The sequence below is a fragment of the Heterodontus francisci genome, chromosome 7, assembly GCF_036365525.1.
Source record: "Heterodontus francisci isolate sHetFra1 chromosome 7, sHetFra1.hap1, whole genome shotgun sequence".
Classification (NCBI taxonomy): Eukaryota; Metazoa; Chordata; class Chondrichthyes; order Heterodontiformes; family Heterodontidae; genus Heterodontus; species Heterodontus francisci.
Genome location: NC_090377.1, coordinates 65,694,605 through 65,710,188, shown reverse-complemented (window position 1 = coordinate 65,710,188; position 15,584 = coordinate 65,694,605). Strand labels below are relative to the sequence as shown.

Sequence of the window (15,584 nt, the reverse complement as noted above, 5' to 3'; positions counted from 1 at the left end):
TTAATGCATTTGGATTTAATAAAATAAAGTTGTATTGTTGTTTCTGTTTACAGTCAGTATTCCATTCTATAACATCGTTTCTGTATTCCAGCTGTTATATCCAGAGCACAAGAAGGTCCAGGAGAGATGGGAAAGGCGGTCCTTATTCCTAAGGAAGATCAGGAGAAAATGAGGGACTTGTTCAAAATCAATCAGTTTAATCTCATGGCCAGTGACATGATTGCATTTAATAGAACTCTGCCAGATGTGAGATTGGAAGGGTAAGTCTATTCTGACTTTGAATGTATTGTCTTCCTGTTTAAAAAAAAACAAATGTTCTGTAGCCCACAGCACAAATTGGATTATAATTTCTGTTCCAGTTTGGGCTCTTTCCCAGTACATGCTAGTTTTGTTTATATCAAAATCAGCTTCACTCAGCAGACCTGTGTTTCCTTTGATTTCAGACTTCTAAACTTATGCACAAAGTGAATGAATCAGTGTGCATCAGGATTAATAATTATGCATTCTTACTGAATTATGTTGCACTGGTGTTTAACATGGGTTGCCCACAATGTGCTCCTCTCCTCTTTGATAGGTGAAAATGTTGGACCATATAATTCAGGTTAATCTGCCAGCCAAAATTATTACAAGAAAGAAATGCACATAGAGATGTCTCAACATCATGTTGAAATATGGCTAGGTGAATTAGTTGAGCAATACAGTTCATTTCCTTTGAAATAAAGGCCACATACTTTGAAGAACACCATGATCACTAATCAAAGCAAGCTTTTCATATCCTTACTATTGTTCTTAAGGCAAGCGTTTCTACTTAGATCCTGGAAAACTGTACCTTCTGACTAGTGATGCACTATCACAAGGACGCATGTGAAAGTGGAAGTCATGGAATTTCTGAAGAGTAAGTCGATCCTGTCCTTCGTGGGTGATTTATATTATTCATATTATTCTGGCAGTTGGCAAAAAGAACTTGTTCCCAGCAGGATTGCTGCTGCCAAGAAGAGGAGACCAGCACTGAAGATGGAAATGAGATAGTGCTGCAGAACAAAGTGAAGAACCGTAAAGGGACAGTAGATCCACAAAGATGTAGAAAACTCCCAGACTTGTAGACCTCGGACTTTACCAAGGCCTGTAAAGGTAAATGTCAAACAAATCCGACCTCGGCCAAGTACCGTTCTATCAACCTCAATCATTAGCAAAGTGATGGAAGAGTTGTCAACAATGCTATCAAGCAGCACTTACTCACCAATCACCTGCTCACTTTTCAGTTGGGTTCTGCTCGGTCGACTCAGCTGCAGACCTCATTGCAGTCATGGTCCAAACATGGACAAAAGAGCTGAATTCCAGAGGTGAGGTGAGGCTGACTGCCCTTGACGTAAAGGCAGCATTTGAATGAATGTGTCATCAACTAGCCCTTGTAAAACTGAAATTGATGGGGATTAGGGAAAAACCTCTCCAGTGTTCAAGAAGAAAGGTCACCATCATTTTCTCGAAGGCAACTAAGGATAAGCAATAAATGCTGACCTTGCCCGAGAATGAACTTAAAACAAATGGATGGAATTTACGATGGAGGGTGAGTAGACCTCTACTCGGCTTGTTCCCTCCATCTGCAAAATTCAAGGCCTTCCCCCCCCATTACCTTGGGCTTACCACCATTCACCAAGGAGTATCAGATGGTGCCAGAAAATGGCTAGATGGGTGCAAAGTCAGTCAGCAAGGTGGACCCAGTCCCTCTTCCCCCTTGGCAGGCAGAGAAAGAGTGGAAAGCAGTGGCCCCGATGTGGTCACGGCAGAGAAAAATAGAGCTTGAGGCAGTGGTAGGCCTAGCCACCCAATTCTGCCTCTTGAAGTGCATAGAATATACTTCATAATTTTCTTCTACAGATATTGTACAAAATCTTAGATGTTTGATGTGATGAAAACCACACCTGCCAAGAATAAGGCATATTAATTTTGTCAGATGGGACATTAATTTTCAAACGCTTACTGGATTGAAATATGGCTGTACCTGCATTTTAAAAGGACAGTGGTCGTAAACATTTGTATTCGAAGAAACAGTTGCCTGGACAAGACAATGGAACTGCTCCCTGATTCAATTAACCCAAATGGATTTTGATCACCAGACATTGAATGTGTAAAAAGCCAGCATTCCATTCCCCTCCCCTACTGAGGGTTTCGGCTAAGATGGACAATCCACAAACCGCAGGAGCGATTGTCTCAAATAAGGGGTTAGTCACATGACTAACCTGCTGGCCAACTTGGAGTTTTGAATTGTGCTCACTGAACAGTTTGAAGTCAGACTCTAACTGAACTTGAAGAAAGAGCATCTCTTCCTGGCTCTCTCTCTCTCCCTCTCACGCAAAGACAGGGACATACGCAAGAAACTAAGCCAAGACAGAAAACCTGTCAGATTTTACATCGAACTCAAAAGACAGTAAATGAACTACAGCTATTGCTTCAAACCTTTCCCCTTGATTCATTCTGCTTTTCTGTCTGTATCTGCGTGTGTGTTTATCATGTATGCATGCTAGTGTGGTCGCGTTGTGTATTTTTAGTCATTTTAACCGAATTAAAGTTTTAGGGTTAATAAACTTACACCTTTCTTGTTTAAATCTAAGAAAACCTGTCTGGTTGATTTCTTTGCCATTGTAATTGGAGAGCAGTGAACAAGGATTCATTGAGGGGAAGCTAAAAGCACGGTGTTTTAAAAATTAAATCCTGTTACGGCCAAACCAGGAAAATGCTGAGAGGGAACCCCTAGATCCCTTTGTCACCCGGTCATAACTTTGACTAGTCTGCTTATGGTAAGAATTTAAACAATTATGTAAGGGGTAAATTCAATTGGAAATGAAAACAGTTGACTCTTGTAAACTTATCTGGTAATATGAAATTCTAAACCATCAATATAATATATGTTTATTTTCACAGAATAATATTAAATGATTTTCTGTTTCAGTTGGTTGTTCATTATTACAAGAATCTGATTAAATTTAGGAGGTAAAAGTACCACCTTCGTGCCCAAATTAATTTTGTGTTTTATTTGTAAATATACTAAAATGTATTTTTAAGCTAATTAAGATGAGGATGTCAGAGCTCAGAGGGAGAACAAACTCTCACATCTTTGTATTTAGCATCAGCATTTATTTTCATCCAGAGATCAGGTATGGGCAAAGTTTCAGTCAAGTATAAGAGTTAATTACAATGATTAGCTTCATTAATGCTATATATTACCATAGACTTGAAATATCTTATTTATTTGCCCATCTTTAAGTTATCACTTATTTTATCTTATACAGTGCCTCTCCTTTATTCATTTTCTTTCATTATTTTCTTTAATATGTTCCACCCATTCCTGTTTCTGTTGCAGCAGAAGTAGACTAAAGGTGAGAGGGGTATAACTTAGTCCTCATTGCACCTGTTTTCCAGTCAGAAAAAAGGGGAAGAATTTTCACCAATTCTGCAGATCTGTGTGCTGCATCCCAAGGAGGATTTTCAGGCATGGTGGGCCATTGCCTTAAACAGATGTTGGGCTGCTTTCAAACGCTAATGCCTGTTTAAGGTCCCTTCAGCAAAATGAGCCAGTACTGAGCAGAGTTGTGTGGTGCCTGCTCCGCTCCACTCTGTTTTTGGTGGAATTATTGCGACCTAACAAGTGGCAGCAATTCAGTTTTTTAGAAATAGCTTTCCTGTGGAGACTGGAGAAGCAGGAGCACTTCTCCCAGCTCCACAGCACTCCTGAGGGCTGCTGCTGGGCCCATGATTGCACCCCACTACCCCAGTCTTCTCCACACTTTCCCTGTCCGGGCCAGTCAGGAAGACCGTCCAAATTAGAGTGCCACTAATGAACAAGCTGTCTCTGGAGGTGCGATAGGTGCAGGCACTTTGCTTCAGTTCTTACTATGCAGTCCAGTTTCCAAAACGGGCAATATGAATTTCAAATTCCAGGGTTTATGTAGCATGTTAATGTTATCTCTATCAATGAAAGATCTATTAAACATTAGAGTAGTAAGAGAACATTACTGCATTTAAGAACATAAAAACAGAAGAAATAGCAGCAGGAGTGAACTATTCTGCCCCTTGAGAGTGCTCCACTATTCAGTATGATGATAGCTGATTTAATACCTCAACTCCACTTTCTTGCTTGCTCCCCATAACCTTTGATTCCCCGAGAGACCAAAAATCTTTCCATCTCAGCCTTAAATGTACTCAATGATGGAGCATCCACCACCCTCAGGAGTAGACAATTTCATAGATTCACAACCCTCTGAGTGAAGAAATTTCTCCTCATCTCAGTTCTAAATGAATGACCCCTTATCCTGAGGCTGTGTCACTTGTTATAGAGTCATAGAGTCGTACAGTATAGAAACAGGCCCACCGCGCCCATGCCGACCATAATGCCTATCTATACTAATCCCACCTGCCTGCATTAATTCCATATCCCTCTATGCCTTGCTCATTCAAGTACTTGTCCAGATGCCTCTTAAACGTTGCTACTGTTCCTGCCTCCATCACCTTCTCTGGCAGCTCATTCCAGATACCCACTATTCTTTGTGTGAAAAATTTACCCCTTTGATCCCCTTTAAACCTCCTCCCTCTCACCTTAAATCTATGCCCTCTAGTTTTAGTCACCCCTACCACGGGAAACAGATTCTGGCTATCTACCCTATCTATGCCTCATAATCTTATATACCTCTATCATGTCCCCTCTCAGTCTCCTTCGCTCCAGGGAAAACTGATCCAGCCTATCTAATCACTCTTTATAACTCAAGCCCTCCAAACCAGGCAACATCCTTGTGAATCTTTTCTGCACCCTCTCGAGCTTAATCACATCTTTCCTGTAGTGCGGCGAAAAGAACTGCACACAGTACTCCAAATGCGGCCTAACCAATGTCATGTACAACTGTAACATGACGTCCCAACTCTTGTACTCAGTGCCTCGGCCGATGAAGGCAAGCATGCCATACGCCTTCTTCACCACCCTGTCTACCTGTGTTGCCACTTTCAGGGAACTATGTACTTGCACCCCACGGTCTCTCTACTCAACAATGCTCCCCAGGGCCGTGCCATTCACTGTATATGTCCTGCCCTGATTTAACTTCCCAAACTGCATCACTTCACACTTGTCTGTATTAAATTCCATTTGCCAATCCCTTGCCCACTTTTCCAGTTGATCTATATCCTGTTGTAACCTTATACAACCTTCTTCACTGTTCACTATGCCACCAATTTTGGTGTCATCTGCAAACTTACTAATCATGCCCCTTAAATTCACATCCAAGTCATTAATATATATAACAACAACAGAGGGCCCAGCACTGATCCCTGCGGCACACCACTGGTCACTGGCCTCCAATCTGAAAAACAACCCTCCACTGCCACCCTCTGCCTCCTGTCACCAAGCCAATTTTGTATCCAATTGGCTAGCTGACCCTGGATCCCGTGTGTTCGAACCTTCCGGACCAGTCTACCATGCAGGACCTTGTCAAAGGCCTTGCTCAAGTCCATGTAGACAACGTCCATCACCCTGCCCTCGTCAATCCTCTTGGTCACCTCCTCGAAAAACTCAATCAAATTCGTGAGACATGATTTCCCACGCACAAAGCCATGCTGACTATCCCTAATCAGACCATGCCTTTCCAAATGCATATAAATCCTGTCTTTCAGAATCCCTTCCAATAACTTTCCCACCACTGATGTAAGGCACACTGGCCTGTAGTTCCCTGGCTTATCCCTGCTGCCCTTCTTAAATAAAGACACAAAATTAGCTATCCTGCAGTCTTCCAGTACCTCACCAGTGGCTAACGATGATACAAAAATCTCTTCCAGGACCCCAGCAATCTCCCCCCTTGCTTCCTATAGCATCCTATGATACACCTGTTCAGGCCCTGGGGATTTATCCACCTTAATGTGCTTCAAAACCTCCAACACCTCCTCCTTTGTAATGTTGATATGCTCCAGGATATCGCTGTTCCCTCCCTTGAACTCACTAGCTTCCATGACCTTCTCCACGGTAAATACAGATGAGAAGTATTCATTTAAGACCTCGCCCATTTCCCGTGGCTCTACATATAGATTACCAAACTGATCCTTAAGGGGACCTACTCTCTCCTAGCTACCCTTTTACTCTTAATATATGTATAGAATCTTTTAGGATTCTCCTTTATCTTATCTGCCAGGGAAATCTCATGGCCCCTTTTCACCCTCCTAATTTCCTTCTTAAGTGTACTCCTACATCCCTTATACTCCTCGAGGGACTCGCTTGATCCCAGCTGCCAATACCTGACATATGCCTCCTTCTTTGTCCTGACCAGAACCTCAATATCCCTGATCAACCAAGGTTCCCTAAACTTGCCTAGAATCCCCAGCCAGGGGAAAAAGCCTCTCAATGTCTATCCTGTCAAGCCCCTTCAGAAACTTGTATGTTTCAATGAGATCATCTCTCATTCTTCTAAACTCCAGAAGTGTAGGCCTAATCTAAGAACATAAGAAATAGGAGCAGGAGTAGGCCATTCGGCCCCTCAAGCCTGTCCCTCCATTCAATAATATTATGGCTGATCTGCCCGAGACCTCAACTCCTCTTTCGTGCCAGCTCCTCATAGCCCTCAACTCCCCGATATTTCAAAAATTTATCTACCTCCTCTTTAAATATTTTCAGTGACCTAGCCTCCACAACTCTCTAGGGTAGAGAATTCCAGACTTTCACTACCCTCTGAGAGAAGAAATTCCTTCGCATTTCAGTTTTAAATGAGTGTCCCCTTATTCTGTAACTATGTCCCCTAGTTCGAGATTCCCTCACTAGTGGAATCATCATCTCAACATCTACCCTGTCAAGCCCCCTCAGAATCTTGTACGTTTTAATAAGATCACCTCTCATTCTTCTAAACTCTAATAAATAAAGGCCTAACCTGTTTAGCCATTTTGATAAGTCAAACTCTTCATCCCAGGAATCAGCCTAATGAATCTGTTTTGAACTGCCTCCAATGCCAGTATATCCTTTCTTAAATACGGGGACCATAACTGTACACAGTACTCTAGGTGCAGCCTCACCAACACCCTGTACAGTTGAAACAAGACTTGCCTATTTTTAAACTCCAACCCCTAGCAATAAAGGCCAAAATTCCATTTGCCTTCCTAATTACTTACTGCACCTGCATGTTAACTTTTTGTGTTTCATGCACAAGAACACCCAGATCCCTCTGTGCTGCACTTTTTTGGAGTGTCTCTCCATTTAAATAATAGTCTGCCTTTTGATTCTTCCTACCAAAGTGCATGACCTCACATTTTCCTGCATTAAACTCCATCTGCCAAGTTTTTACCCACTCACTCAACCTATCTATATCTCCTTGCAGATTCCTTATGTACTCATCACAACATGCCCTCCCACCTATTTTTGTATCATCAGCAAATTTAGTTATATTACACTCTGTCCCCTCTTCCAAGTCATTCATATAGATAGTAAATAATTGAGGCCCTAAGACTGATCCTTGTGGCACTCCACTAGTTACGTCTTTCCAACCTGAAAAAAACCCATTAAGCCCGACTCTCTGTCTCCTTTTATGTGGCACCTTATCAAATGACTTCTGGAAATCCAAATACACTACATCTACCGGTTCCCCTTTATCAACTCTGCTTGTTATATCCTGAACGAATGCTAGGAAATTTGTCAAACATGATTTTCCTTTCACAAAACCATGTTGACTCTGTTTGACCGCATTAAGCTTTTCTAGCTATTTCTTCCTTAATAATGGACTCTAGCATTTTCCCAACAATGATATTAGTCTGACTGGCCTATAGTTTCCTGTCTACTCAGTCATTCCTTATAGGACAACCCTCTCATTTTCCTTATAAGACAACCTTCTCATCCCAAGAACCAATCTAGTGAACCTTCGCTGTACCACCTCCATGGCAAGTAATATCCTTCCTTAGATATAGAGACCAAAACTGCACACTGTGCTCCAGGTGTGGTCTCACCAAAGCCCTGTACAGTTGTAGCAAGACTTTATTATTCTTGTGCTCCGATCCCCTTGCAATAAGGATCCATATGCCATTTACCGTCCTAATTGCTTCATACACCTGCATGCTAACTTTCTGTGTTCCTTGTACGAGTACACCCAAGTCTGTCTAAACATCGGCATATAAAAGTTTCATACCTTTTAAAAAAATATTCTGCTTTTCTATTCTTACTACCAAAGTGAATAACGTCACTCTTCCCCATATTATATTCCATCTACCACCTTGTTGCCCACTTGCCTAACCTGTCTATATCTCTTTGCAGCCTCTTTGTGTTCTCTTCACAGCTTACATTCCCACCTAGCTTTGTATCATCAGCAAACTTATGTACATCACCCTCTGTCTCTTCATCTAAGTTATTAATATACATGGTAAATAACTGAAGCCCCAGCACTAAACCTTGTGACACTCCACTAGTCGCAGCCTGCCAATTTGAAAATGCCCCGTTTTATCCCTACTCCCTGCTTCCTGTCTGTTCACCAATCCTCTATCCATACTAATATGTTGCCCCCAATGCCATAAGCCCCTGTCTTGTATATTATCCTTTTGTGTGGCACCTTATCGAATGCCTTTTGGAAATCCAAGTATAGTACAACTACTGGTTCCCCTTTAACTACCCTACTGGTTATAGCCTCAAAAAACTTTAATAAATTTGTCAAATATGATTTCCCTTTCGTTAAACCATATTGACTTTGTCTGATCATGCTGTTATTTTCGAAATGCATTGTTGAGACTTCCTTAATAATACATTCCAGCATTTTCCTGACGACTGTAGTTCCCTGTTTTCTCTCCCTTTCCTTTCTTGAATAGCGGTGTTACATTTACTATCTTCCAATCCATTGGGGCTGTTGTAGAATCCAGGGAATTTTGGAAAATCATAACCTGTGCATCCACTATCTCTGCAGCTACCTCTTTTAGGATCCTTGGATGTAGGCCATCAGGCCCTGGAGATTTGTCACCTTTCAGTCCCTTGAGTTTCTCCAATACTTTTTCCCTGTTGATATTAATTACCTTAAGTTCCTCACTCTTATTAACCCATTGTTTACCCTCTGTTTCTGATATGTAATTTGTATCTTTTATTGTGAAGACAGACACATAATATTTATTCAACGCCTCTGGCATTTCTTCATTTCCCCATGATAATTTCTCCTGTCTCTGCCTCTAAGGGACCAACATTTACTTTAGCTACTCTCCTTTTTGTTTACTTGTAAAAGCTCTTGCTATCTTTTTATATTTCTGGCTAGTTTACTCTCATTCTATTTTTTTCCCCTTTTAATCAATTTTTTGGTGGCCCTTTGCTGGTTTCTAAAACTCTCCCAATCCTCAGGCTTTGCAACATTATAAGCCTTTTCTTTTAATCTAATACCATCCTTAACTTTTTTAGTAAGCGATGGATGGATCTTTCTTGCTGAGTTTTTGTTTTTTAATGGAATGCATTTTTTAACATTTTGCATTATTTCTTGCTGTTTATTAACCATCACACCTTTTAATTTGTTTACCCAATAAATCTTAGCTAGCTCTTTCCTCATACCTATGTAATTGGCTTTGTTTAAGATTTTTGTTTGGGACTGGAGTATGTCACTTTCAAACTTAAAATGGAATTGAATTGTGTTATGATCACTTCTTCCCAGAGGATCTTTTGCAATGAGATTAATTAAATCTGCCTCATTGGTCAATACTAGATTTAAGATAGCTTTATCCCTGGTTGGTCCACCACAGGCTGTTTCAGGAAACTGTTGTGAAAGTATTCTTCAAACTCATCTTCCAGATTACCTTTGCCAATTTGATTTGTCGAATCTCGATGAAGAGAATTCAATTGCCTTTATCACAAGCTGTAATTATTTCTTGCTTAATGCTCTACAACGGTATACCTACTGTTAGGGGGCCTATAAACTACCCCCACTAATGTTTTCTGGCCCTTGCTATTCCTAAACTCCATCCATACTGATTCTAATTCCTAATCTTCTCAGCCAGGATTCTCAGTCCTTATGTCATCTTTTACTATCAGGACTATGCTACCTCCTTTTCCATTTTGTCTTGTCTTTTCGAAATGTTTTGTAGCCTGCAATATTTATCTCCCAACATTGGTCAGCTGGTAGGCATGTCTCAACAATGGTGATAAGATCTAAACCAGGGTTGTCCAACATATGGCCTCCAGGCCAGGATCCGGCCTGCAAACGTTTCCATCCGGCCTGCAGATGTAAACTGTTCCCGGGGCCATTCCTCATCCTCACCGTGTCTGGAGATGAGAAATTTCCCTTTGTCAGATTGACTGAAACTATTCCGCTGACTATTTCACAGCTGACAGCCGCTGACATCAAGAACAGCCATTTCCCAACAGATTTGGGGAGTTCTGGGAGGTTCTAACTGTTCTTTTAAAAAGTCCGCCAGAAAACCCCGAATCTGTTGGGAAACTGCTATTCCCAATGTCAGCAGCTGTCAGCTGTGAAATTGACGGTGATCTTTTTTGAAAGAACGGACCAATCATCTGCTGATCATTCCACTCTCTGCAACTGTGTGAGGGAGAGGGGGGAACAGAAAGAGGGGATAGGGGGAACAGAGAGAGAGCAAAAGGGGGACAGAGAGAGAGAGAGAGAGGGGACAGAGAAAGTGGGGGACAGAGAAATGCTGGGACAGAGAGTGCGGGGAAGACTGAGCGGGGAGCGGGGAACACTGAGCACTGGAGACACGGTGGGTGGAGAGAAGGGGGAGACAGAGAGATGGGGGAGAAGGAGACAGAGAGACAGACAGACAAAGAGGGGAGAGAGAGTCAAAGAGTCATTTACTTACAGCACAGAAGGAGGCCATTCTGTCCATCAAGCCCATGCTGACTCTCCACTGAGCTATGCAGTCAGTTCCACTCCCTGGCTTGATCCCCGTCGCCTTGCAAGTCCATTTCTCTCAGGTAGCCATCCAACCTCCTCTTTAAGTCATTGATTGTCTCCACTTCCACCACCCTTGTGGGCAGTGAGTTCCAAGTCATTACCACCCGCTGCGTAAAAAAGTGCTTCCTCATATTCCCCCTGCATCTTTTGCACAAAACTTTCAATCTGTGTCACCTAGTCCTAGTGGGGAGGGAAGAGAGAATGAGACACACACACACACACACACACACCCACCCCGCGGGGAGAGAGATCAAGGTCTCTCCTGAAAGGTGGACATCTATCCAGAATTCTCTGCATCGCTATATCAAGTGTGTGGGCAGAGACTGACTACTTATGCAAGCAAAAACAATGTCAGGTATGTCACTAAATCAGTTTTCAATATAGTGACAAGAAAGTCAATAAATTAGTCTTCTCATGTAAAGCTTCTTCATAAAACAACACATTTGTTGTTGTTTTATTAGTAAGATAAATTATTAATGCCTTTATCTTTCGAAATTTGCTCACCGGCCGCCCTCCTGGACCGATTTAACGTTTCAGATCTGTGACCTTTTACCAGATACTGCCAGACCTGCCAAGTATTTCCAGCACTTACTGTTTTTATTTCAGATTTCCAGCATCCGCAGTATTTTGCTTTTATTTTAGCAAGTGCCTCATGCCTGTTGGTCAAACTCAACTGCCTTGGCTCCTCCTGACAACATTCTGGATCCCCATACCTGTCTGACTCGCAGTCACACCCTCCTGTCCCTGATCATTGAAAGTTCTATTTAGCCCAAGGGTTGTGACTGCCTCCCAGAACAAAGTATCGAGGTAACTTTGCCACTCCTTGATGCCCCGCAATGTCTGCAGGTCGGACTTGTTATGACCGAGGCGGGAGGAGTGCAGTGTCTTTCTCTAGTTCCACTTCTCCACAGGTCACAACATATATTTAAATGTTTACCCACTTACCGTTACGGCCAATTATATACTGTATATTCCCTGCTAAATACCCAACACACACGCGTACATACACACACACACTCTCACCGGTTAAAGGAAAAAATAAAGATGCTTTGGCCAAAGTACTTGTTAATTCTTGAAGAACAGGATAAGTCATGTTCCAGATGGCATACAGTCTGGCATCCAAGCATACATAGATGGATCACTGGGATCTTTTCAGAAGCAGTTCGTTCAGGAGATGTCGAGAGGAAGTCTTCCAGAAGCTTCTCAGGAGAAATGCTGCTTCAGTTTCTCTATTTCTTATGCTTGAGTCTCAGGGTTTTTCAAAAAGGTCGAGAAAAGATGAACTGGTCTTCTCTTTTAGCAGGCTGACCTCCAACTGACTCAAAACAGGATTCAAAAAAATGAAACCCTCTCTTGAGCACCATAAATCTTGACATGTCACTTCTCTTGTAAACAAATCCCATAGTCAGAGGCACCTGTTATTTACATAGCTTAAGACATGTGACATCCAGTAAATGTTGTTTTTGAACAAAGTCCTTCCAGTGATGTTTTAAAAATGTCCAGTATCTATGGAATCACTTTAGTCCTCCAATGAATCCATCTCCACAATTCTAAAACATGAGTCCATAAAAATACTTTTAAAATGGAAGCACTTTCATAATACCTCCATCCTTGGAGGAATGAAACACGTTTGTAAATGCAACTCATTGCAAAGTGTAGAAAAACAGAAGATGAAAAATATTAAAACACATTTACATGCTCATTCTCATTCACTCTTTACCTGCAACTAATGCAGTTCTGCTTTGTACCATCTTTGGACTCTGATAACTCAAAGCAAAGTTAAATTCTGGACAAAGCATCAGCAATTACATTGTTTTTGCCCACTACAATAGTAAACTCCATCGGAATAGTCTGGCATTCTGTTTTTGAATTTTTCCACAAAGGTTAGGGTGTTATGATCCCTATATACCAGTGTCTCTCTACAGTCGTGGCAGACGTAAATTTCAAAGTGCTTAAGAGCTAGTAGTAAGCCCAGGGTTTCTTTTTCCACTGTTGAGTATCTCTTTAGGTGTTGATGTAACTTTTTGGAAAAGTATCCCACTGGCCTTTCTATGCCTGATTCATCGTCTTGTAACAAGACTGCACCGACCCCCCAGGTTACTAGCATCAATTGCTACCTTGAAGGGCTTAGTGAAATTTTGGGCAGCCAACACTGGTTCATTGATCAAAATGGCTTTTAGCCTCTCAAAAGATGCTTGGCACTCTTCTGACCACACAATCTTGGCTTTCCTTTTTTTCTAGCAAATCCGTCAGTGGAGCAGCTATAGTACTAAAATTTAGTACGAACTTGCGGTAGAAACCATACATCCCCAAAAACCTTGTGATTTCTCTTTTAGCCTTAGGGGCAGGAAACTCCATCAATGCTTATACTTTTGCTGTTCTTGGCAACACTTGTCCTTGCCCAACTATATACTGGAGGTAGGTTACCCACACTTTTGCAACTTCACCTTTGGCAAGGTTTTTCATGAAATCAGCCAAATGTAATTTTCTAAATAGAGTTTCTAGTTGTTCCAAGTGATCCTTCCGAGTGTCACTGTATACAAGCACATCATCAAGGTAAACCACACAGTTAGGAACACTGGCTACCACTTGGTTTATTATTCTCTGAAAAGTGGCTGGGATATTTTTTAGCCCAAATGGTGTCATTTGGCATTGGAACAGACCGTCTGGTGTGATAAATGCTGATATTTCTTCAATAATAATTAATATTTCTTCAGCTTAGGTTGTTAAAGGAATTTGCCAGTATCCCTTTAACAACTCTACTTTGGTAAGAAACATGGCACTGCCAACTGTGTCAATACAGTCTTCCAAGCGAGGAATTGGGTGCCTTTGTTACTGCATTAACCTTTCTGTAGTCTATACTAAATCTAGTTGAACTGTCAGGTTTAGGCACTAACACGACTGGGGAGCTCCAGCTGCTTTGACTGGGTTCAGTTAGGTGGTTTTCCAATGTGTATTGGATTTCTGCTTTCACCTGGGCCTGTTTCTCTGGACTTAAGCAATAAGGATGCTGTTTTATAGGAGAGGATTCTCCTATCTCCACATTATGGTTGTACATCCTTGTTTATCCATACAGACCCCTTTTAAATGCTGTGAGTAGTCTTGTTAGGTCTTCTCGTTGTTTTGCATCGAAATATGAAAGCATGGTGTCTAATCTCCCGAACAATTCGGTATTAACTAATCAGATAGGAGGAGGTTCAATTTGGAATTGTCTAGGTCTCCTTTGGCTTCATCCTCACTATCTCTTTCATCTTTCATTTGTCCTTACGACCTGACATACCTGTGCTTGCTTATCCTCCTCCCAGCGATGATATTGTTTCAACATATTGATGTGACATAGCTGATTCTTTTTCCGGCGATTTGAGGTGTCAATCAAATAATTTATCAATCCTTTTGACTACTCCATATGGTCCACTGAACCATGCTTTCAGCGGTTCACCCTGTAAAGGCAGTAATACTAACACCTCATTCTCTGGTCGAAATGTTCTGGTCTTGGCATGCTTGTCTGCCCATTTCTTCATGGTTGTTTGGGAAGCTTTCAGGTGTTCCTGAGCCACTTTGCAGGCTCTCGTGAACTGCTCCTGGAACATGGATACATAATCTAACATGGAAGATTTGTCCCTCTGTTCTGAAAACTTTTCTTTGATTAGTTTTAGAGGACCTCTTATTTCATGCCAATAAACTAATTCAGAAGGACTAAAACTAGTAGACTTATTAGGTGAAACCCTAGTGGCAAACAAAAGAAATTCCCACCCTTTATCCCAGTCATGGGGATATTCATGACGGTATGCCCTGATCATTATTTTGAGGGTCTGGAGTCCCTTGTGTCTGTGGGTGGTAGGCTGAAGACTTTAACTGTGTTATACCTAGGTTACTCATAACTTCCTGATCTCAATTGGTGACGAACATATCTAGTGAAGAACTGAGTTAAATTTTCTACCACTACCTTAGCAGAAATTGTTCTCAAGGGAATGGCCTCTGGGAACAGAGTGGCTATATCCATGATAGTGAGTATATATTGATACCTTGCTTTTGTTTTTGGTAACGGTCCCACACAGTCTACCAACACCCTACTAAATGGTTCCCCAAAAACCGGTATAGCAATTAGAGGTGCCGGTTTTATGGCAGGTTGCGGTTTTTCCACAATCTGGCATATGTGGCACATTTTACAAAACTGCACCACGTCCTTGAAAAGAACTGACCAGTAAAAATGTCGACTTCTATGTGATTGGGTCTTCCGGATCCGCACATGATCCGCTATAGGAATTTCATGGGCTATCCTTAATATTTCCCGGCAATACTTGGTTGGTACCACTATCTGGTGAACAACCGTCCATTCTTCATCCGCAGGTCTGTGAGGATGTCTCCACTTCCTCATCAGAATCCCATTTTTAATATAGCAACCTTCCGGAACACCCTTTGCTTCAGCTTCAGTTAGAGCTGATTGTGCCACTTTACTCTAACTTTGGATCGGCTTGCTGAGCCTTGATCAGAGAAGACTTACTGAACATTTCCTTTGTATTATCCAATACCCCAAAGAAAGTTTCAGATATTCGACTATCTGTCTGTGGTGGCAATCTGACCTCCGACAATGGAACTTGCTTAGCCATTACTTGGGTCACTACACATGAAAGAAAAATTCCTGGAACCTTTTCCTGCAACTGTTCTGTCTCTTTAACTTCACTTGGCCTTTTC

The 15,584-nt window shown here is 41.7% G+C and overlaps 1 protein-coding gene across 6 annotated transcripts in view; it reads left to right on the top strand.

Moving 5' to 3' along the window:
- galnt13 (polypeptide N-acetylgalactosaminyltransferase 13) overlaps positions 1-15,584 on the top strand; it is a 542,151-nt gene that overhangs the window by 134,546 nt on the left and 392,021 nt on the right. For all 6 annotated transcript variants that reach the window (XM_068035308.1, XM_068035305.1, XM_068035304.1 and 3 more), the window contains exon 3: positions 92-260. In XM_068035308.1, coding sequence (XP_067891409.1) covers positions 92-260 — 169 coding nt within the window. The remainder of the gene's footprint in view (positions 1-91; positions 261-15,584) is intronic.